Genomic DNA, 6,861 nt, shown 5'->3' with positions numbered 1-6,861 from the left:
AGGAGCTGCCACGACCTGTCCCTATCACCCGTGCGAGCAAATCCATAGAAACCTGTCAAACGCCAAGACGGTTCCCCTGGACTGCCTACGTACAATAACTAGATCTATATGATGGGCAGAAGAAGTTCGTTCCTGTACCACCACATCACCATTCCAGAACATCCCTAGTCCTCCCGAGTTGCCATCACTCAGAACCTCTTTGAAGTGTTGAAAGCCCAAGGCGGTGTGAAGATTAAGGAAGTCTAACATTCGACTAATTTTTGTCTCGCAAAGGAAGACAATTCGGGGACGATTCTGGGATATCAAATCCTTCAGAGCCCTCTTAGTTGCATCGTTGTAGATACCCCTACAATTCCAACTGAGTATATCCATGTTCATGGTAGCAGATGGACAACAATCTAGATAACTAGACGCAACCCTAGGTTGCAGACGCAAACCCTAGGTCGAGAAGAAGAACTAAAAAAATTGAGTGCTTTTGATCAACATGTTTACTGATTTTTTATTTTCTAATTTTCTTGTTGGGCTAAGTGCCTAAACAATGATGATGATGACTATAAATGGCAGTCAATCGTCTTAATTATCTCTGATTAAAATATTTTCTAATTCTCATCCATTAGATTATGACTAAGATAATTAAAATATTTTCTAATTCTCATCAATTAGATTATGACTGAGATAATTGACGATATTCTATTCCTTTTTTAATTCTAAAATGCAAAATGCAAAATCAAATAATAATCCATTAATATTTCCTCTCTCTATTTCCTTATTAAAATTAATTTATCATATTGATTTATTACAAACACAAAATCCAAAACTTTCTGATAAAAAAAAAATCCAAAATTTAACTATTTATGTTCTTAATTCCTCTCTCTCTCTCTCTCTCACACACATCTTTTGCAAAAGAAATTTGACATTTTTGATGGTCTCGAAACCGTAATCTAAAATAAATTTCTCTTGGGATATATTATGCCTCTTTCTCACCTATTACTCCAAATTTGTGAAATTTCGTGTGTTAAACTTACAGAAAAAGAAAGGGAAGATGGTGAATTTATTCTAAATCGAATAAAGAGTTATCAAGATTTTGTTTGCAATAAATAAATTTGATGGAGAAGGAAAGAGAAGAAAAAAAGTAATTATTTGATTTCATATTCCAAAATTAAAAAGGAAAAAAATGTATAATCTGAACCATTAAACACTCTCATCTCTAACTAAACTTCTTCTTCAACCATATAGCAACTTGCGACTAACCTATATATTTTTTGACTTCTTTTCTAGTCATATATACTAATAAAATTCTCTTCTACTTTGAGTCATATGATCATGTATGGGGGTGAAGAAGGTTTCTCTTTGTTTTTGCATTTGGGAGAAAGCAAGTCCAATTTTGATCTTGAAAAAGTAGTATGCAACCATGGTTTCTTCATGATGGCTCCAAACCGTTGGATTTCGTCTTCAAAAACCCTACAACGTCCCTTGAGACTCGCAGACTCAACCAAGTCAGTGATGGTTTCCATCTTAAAGCCATGTGTTTCTATTCATAAGAACTCTCTCATAGTTCGACTCCACAAAGTTAGTCCAAGCGACATATCAAAAAAAGATGAGGTTGCTATACTAGAACAAGTGCGTCGAATGCTTAGGATTTCCCATAAAGATGAAGAAAATGTAAAAGAGTATCATACAAAGCTCTTCCAGCTCAAGGACAAGGACAACGACGACCATTACAAAGTCGGTTCTGGTAGAATGTTTCGTTCTCCTTCTCTCTTTGAAGACCTTGTCAAATGCCTTCTGTTATGTAACTGCAAGTATACACATCTACAACTCTTCTTCTTCTTTTTTTGGTCACTTGTTCATATTCATTTAGTTTTCATTCATTTGTCTTCTAATTATATATAATCATGATTGATATTAGGTGGTCGAATTCATTGAAAATGGCTCAAGCTCTTTGTGAGCTTCAATTTGAGCCAAGCAGCAATGCTTCGATGAGATCAAACGGACAAAAGAGGCAGAGAGAAGAATTAAAGATTGATCGAAGTGATAGTGATGGTAAAGAAAAATTAGGTAATTTTCCAAGCTCACGGGAACTTGCTAGATTGGATGGGAAGACTTTAAAAAAGCTTACCAATAATATTCTTGGCTACCGGGCAAAATACATTCTAAGTCTTGCTAAAGGTGTGGAGAGTGGAAAGATAAGACTTGCTGAATTTGAAGGGCTTGAGGAGAAAGATGATGTGTTTCAGAAATTCATGCAAATAAAAGGTTTTGGTTCCTTTGCATGCGCCAATGCTATGATGTGCATTGGATATTATCACAAAGTTCCAGTAGATACTGAAACTATAAGGCATTTGCAGCAGGTACCCATTACTTCACTTTAAATCAAGCTTTAATTAATTATACTACAATGCTTAATCTATATAATTGTAGGTTCATGGGAGGAAAAATTGCAACAAAAATACTGTCATGGAAGATGTGGAAGAAATCTATAAGAAGTATGCCCCATTTCAGTGCTTGGCATATTGGTAGGTAATTACATTATGCTGATAAGATATTTAGATATATGTTTTTTTTTCTTTCCTGAGCATTGCATCTGTTGCTTTTATTTTTAAGGTCGGAGCTCTTGGACTCGTATGAATGCAAATTTGGGAAGCTTAGTGAATTACCGGACTCTGCCTATCATACAATAAGTGGGAGGCTTGAAACTTTTGACACCATTTGAATATGATTAGCGGAATAAGTAGCTGAGAGGAATAAATTGCATTACATTGATTTTTCCTCAATTGATCAAGTTATGAAGACTTCTTTTTATGTAAGGATACTTATACTATTTGTTTTTGATACTCAAAAGCTTGCATGCTTTTTTGAGAAGTTTGTTTGAATCTAATTTTATTTTCTATCTTTCAGTCTCATACTAAAGTGGTCCAAATATCAATTAAGAGGTCTAAATGAAACACTCTAATTGGTTTTAGGTAAATCTTTTCTCAACGCCATTAATATAAGTAATTACAAAACCGAAATATATCAAGGCCACCTCATAAACCTACTCTAATATTTTGTTTCGACACACCTTTTTTTTTTTGCTTTTTGGAACAAGGGATTGACACCTTTAATTGGGACTAGCTAGATCGAACATCCCATATAATGAGCTAAACTAAATTGCAAACTTACCCCTTATTTCTCTTTTTCTAATTAATTTTTCTTCTGGTAAGTCACCTATTCAATGTGCTTTAAATGACTTGTAATCGATCACATACAAAAAAAAAATTACTAGACTAGACTATACTAGACACAATAAATAGGTGATTTTCCTATTTAATACTTGCTGAGAAGGTGAGATACTCTCCAATTGATTCTCCGAAAAATCAAACTACATTCTAATGTACTGGTTTTGGAAGAGTTGGATTTGCTGGTAATTTAGGCCTTCCTAATCTTGGAAATGAAGGAAGGGTTTCATTTAATACTACTTATTTCCGTTGGAATATTTTTGTCTCAAGATTTTGTATGAAGATTTTGTGGTCCTGATGTTAAGTACCTTTTCTTTGCTGCATTTAAAAAGAAAATTAAAACTAAAATTATAGTATACTGCTCAGTTCATCTTTACTAGCCTTCATGCACACGCGAGTGCGGTGCTTGCACACCCATCTTCATTCTGACTTTTAAATAACGACTGAATGAACTTGTAGTTGTTGCATATATATGTAATGAAGCACAATATGCTGGTACTAATACAAATTTTTTTTAAATCAATATAGGCATACATGAACTTTATTCGAAAGAGCACTGATGGACTAAGCATTTTCTTCATTTTACTTGTTTTTTGGGGAGGAGTGGGAAGTTATTCAGAAATGAGAAAAGATTAAATCATTCAAAGTCATTCCCTAATCCAATTAACAAACAGATAATGTTTGATATCAAACAACAAACAAAGATAGCAAAAACCAAGTGAGCTAGCTGCACTTAAACTTAAAGTACGTAAGAACATAATTTTAAACTATCAGAAGAGTCTAAGTTGCAGTACGGTAATGTGGCGAATGACATTATCAGAACAGTCACATTTGATGAAGGGGTTGTAATTGCCATTGTCCTGCAAAAGAGAAAAGGCCGAGACTTCACTACCAACCAATAGTAAGAAAGCAATGGAAAGATCATCACCAGAATTCTTTGGACAACTACAAAAGTAATTAGCCTCGATGAGTATTAAAGGTGCTCTATGCTTGGTTAATTTTCAAATATGCATTGCAATGTGCATATCATCTAAAGATCACTGACAAAAGGAGCAAAGTGGCAAAACATGATCTACATTCCTAATGCAGGCTAGGGATTTCATTATAGAATAAGAAGGGTGTACAAAGAAGCCAATAATAAGAAAACAATAGGATGATAGACAAACCATGCATATCATCTTTTACAAATCCAAATCAGTAGACCGAGTTGCTTGGTGAGGCTAGATCTTGCCTTAGTTCACCAAAAAACAAAACCAAAAGAGAGTATGAACAGGCATTACTAAGATTAAGTAATGGAATCCACAAAAACAAAAAATCAAAGACAAACTCTGTATCAAAATTTGACTCACAATTCTGCGGAGATTAGGCTCCAAAATTGAGGCAAGTCCTTGCAAGCTAACCACCTTCAGGGATTCCACAATCACACAGCATATAAATGAAGCATACATATAAACAATAGACTCATAACATGGTAAAAGAAAAAGGGTAAAGCTATGGTATGTTAACATTTCTCATACATCAACTATTTTTACCACTTTAAGGACTCATGTTACCACTTTGAGGACTAATATTACTATTTTGAGGACTCATATGGTAAACTAAGAAAATTTACCACTTTAAGGACTCATGTTACCACTTTGAGGACTAATATTACTATTTTGAGGACTCATGTGGTAACTAAGAAAATTTACCACTTTAAGGACTCATGTTACCACTTTGAGAACTAATATTACTATTTTGAGGACTCAAATTACCACTTTTAAGGCAATTGTATGCATGTCATACGTTAACATTTTGTAGAATTCTCCAAAGAAAAAAGAAAAAAAATATTGTTTGTTCAAAACAAAACAAGAAACCTGCAATTGTTTTTTATCAAAAAAATTCTTTCCTTTTGTTCTACAGAAAAGATTTTAAGTTCAATCTCTTTTTTTTAATTTTTTTTTTATCTCCATTCGGACCAAGCCACATTAAGATTTTCAACAGACAAAACTCAGTTATTACATATAATTGTGATTGATGGCAGGCTATATTACAAACAGGATCCAAATATATAAAAACTGTTTCAGATTGATTGCTCTGAATATTGCTGCCTTTATATACCTGTTTATGACTATCCATTTCCAGACATGCAGACCTACTTGAAAACTGAACTTAAACAAAAAGGCACAACAACGGTACAAACACACAACAACCTCTTTCAACAAAATGTGTAACTCTCAGACCATGATCCTATTTTCAACAAATAAAAATATTCATGCAGTAAACTCTGAGACCATGATGCTATTTACAACGACACATATGTATAGAGTTAAATAAAGGGAAAAACTCACAAACAGTACCTGAACTTCAAGCCACTAATAACTTTCATACCTCAAGTTAAAAAAATATCAGATTGGTACCTGAACTTCTGACCCTGACCCAATATCAGTATCTGGGAATAGTAAAATCGTTAATCGAGTTAATTTTTAAAGGGTAAATCTGTCATTTCACTGTTCATCATCTCCAAAACTCTCCCATCTCTCTCTGCAAACCCAGATTTTTCATTATCTTCTTCATACCTCACACACACAAACCCAAATCGACCAAAGGAGAGGTGAGAGGTGAGAGGAGTTGGTGGTGGATGGGACGGTGGCTATTGAAGAAGTGAAAGGTTGGTTGATAGTGGTGATGAGGTATGAAGAAGAAGAAGAAGAAGAAGAAATCTGGTATTGCAGAGAGAGGGGAGAGTTTTGGAGATGATGAACAGTGAAATGACAGATTTACCCTTCAAAAATTAACCCCGTTAACGATTTTACTGTTCCCAGGTACTGATATTGGGTCGGGGTCAGAAGTTCAGGTACCAATCTGATATTTTTTGAACTTGAGGTACGAAAGTTATTAGTGGCCGATAGGTCAGGTACTGTTTGTGAGATTTTCCCTTAAATAAATAAAGAACAAATTCCAAATGAAGGCAACAGTAAAAGAAACAAATAAAGAAAGGAGACTATTTATAAGATTGAGAGAAATAGCACAAAAAGTTGAGGATCCGAAACTGGTAAAAATAGAGCATGGTTGAATTCGGAGGAGGATTTTACATGCAAAATTGAACTGGAAGAAAATAGAAGCAGAGCAACTGAAATTGTTGAAGGTCATACCTTGTGTGAAAGAAACCGGATATCCAAGCCTTTTGGGAGCAATTCAACTTTAGAAAACTGCAAAACTGTAGGATCAGAATCAAAATTACTGATTTCCATATCAAAATTTCATTTCCAATTAAAACTATTTCGGGTACATAAATGAGGTCATGTATAGAGAATCAGAGTAAAAGTTTGGAGGAAAAATGTGTCGGGACTGAAACCGAGTGAACAGAGGAGTGAGAATGGAGTCATTACCGGACCTTCAAAATTGGATTTCCAAAGCCTTCGGTTTCAGGTTCAGGTTCCTCAAGAGTAGGTCTCACATGCAAAACCAACATGCAACCACGAACCCAGAAAAGCAAGCAATACCCAAATGAGAAAAGGCACAGAGAAGAAACAATACCTTGCTTGGCCTTGATGACCTCCTCCCTTCCTCCTCTCCAATTCCCCGTTTCCCTTCGCTCTCTAATATTCCAGAGTGAGAGCAGACCCTCACTCTCTCTGTCTCTCTACCTCTCGCAACGGCA

The 6,861-nt window shown here is 34.9% G+C and overlaps 2 protein-coding genes across 6 annotated transcripts; one reads left to right on the top strand and one right to left on the bottom strand.

Annotated features, from left to right (window-relative positions):
• The first annotated feature begins 1,503 nt into the window (after positions 1–1,503).
• On the top strand, positions 1,504–2,713 carry LOC133723285 (uncharacterized). Its single transcript, XM_062150099.1, has 4 exons — positions 1,504–1,802; positions 1,910–2,351; positions 2,422–2,516; positions 2,605–2,713. Exons 1-4 carry the CDS (start codon positions 1,504–1,506, stop codon positions 2,711–2,713), a joined length of 945 nt encoding a protein of 314 aa, XP_062006083.1.
• A 1,127-nt stretch (positions 2,714–3,840) lies between these two features.
• On the bottom strand, positions 3,841–6,861 carry LOC133719782 (uncharacterized). Of its 5 annotated transcripts, none has more exons than XR_009851460.1 (4): positions 6,590–6,861; positions 6,353–6,417; positions 4,568–4,621; positions 3,841–4,078 (listed from the first exon to the last, which is right to left on the bottom strand). XR_009851460.1 is itself a non-coding variant. In XM_062145952.1 (4 exons), exons 1-4 carry the CDS (start codon positions 6,670–6,672, stop codon positions 3,958–3,960), a joined length of 318 nt encoding a protein of 105 aa, XP_062001936.1. In that variant the 5' UTR covers positions 6,673–6,861; the 3' UTR covers positions 3,841–3,957. The 5 variants fall into 5 exon arrangements, 2 of the variants coding, with proteins under 2 accessions (XP_062001936.1, XP_062001937.1); XM_062145952.1 differs by having other exon boundaries at positions 6,595–6,861; XM_062145953.1 differs by having other exon boundaries at positions 6,353–6,409; positions 6,595–6,861.

This window comes from Rosa rugosa, chromosome 7 (assembly GCF_958449725.1).
Source record: "Rosa rugosa chromosome 7, drRosRugo1.1, whole genome shotgun sequence".
Classification (NCBI taxonomy): Eukaryota; Viridiplantae; Streptophyta; class Magnoliopsida; order Rosales; family Rosaceae; genus Rosa; species Rosa rugosa.
This window is presented reverse-complemented; position numbering and strand designations above follow the sequence as displayed.

Excerpts from the sequence above, each read along its gene's own strand:
- LOC133723285 (XM_062150099.1), top strand. The coding sequence starts at position 1,504 with ATGGTTTCCATCTTAAAGCCATGTGTTTCTATTCATAAGAACTCTCTC. Across the intron at positions 2,352-2,421 it reads CTATAAGGCATTTGCAGCAG|GTTCATGGGAGGAAAAATTG; the intron begins GTACCCATTACT and ends ATATAATTGTAG. Across the intron at positions 2,517-2,604 it reads TTTCAGTGCTTGGCATATTG|GTCGGAGCTCTTGGACTCGT; the intron begins GTAGGTAATTAC and ends TTTATTTTTAAG.
- LOC133719782 (XM_062145952.1), bottom strand. The coding sequence starts at position 6,672 with ATGTTGGTTTTGCATGTGAGACCTACTCTTGAGGAACCTGAACCTGAA. Across the intron at positions 4,622-6,352 it reads TCCGGTTTCTTTCACACAAG|GTGGTTAGCTTGCAAGGACT; the intron begins GTATGACCTTCA and ends GAATCCCTGAAG. Across the intron at positions 4,079-4,567 it reads AGCCTAATCTCCGCAGAATT|GACAATGGCAATTACAACCC; the intron begins GTGAGTCAAATT and ends TCTCTTTTGCAG.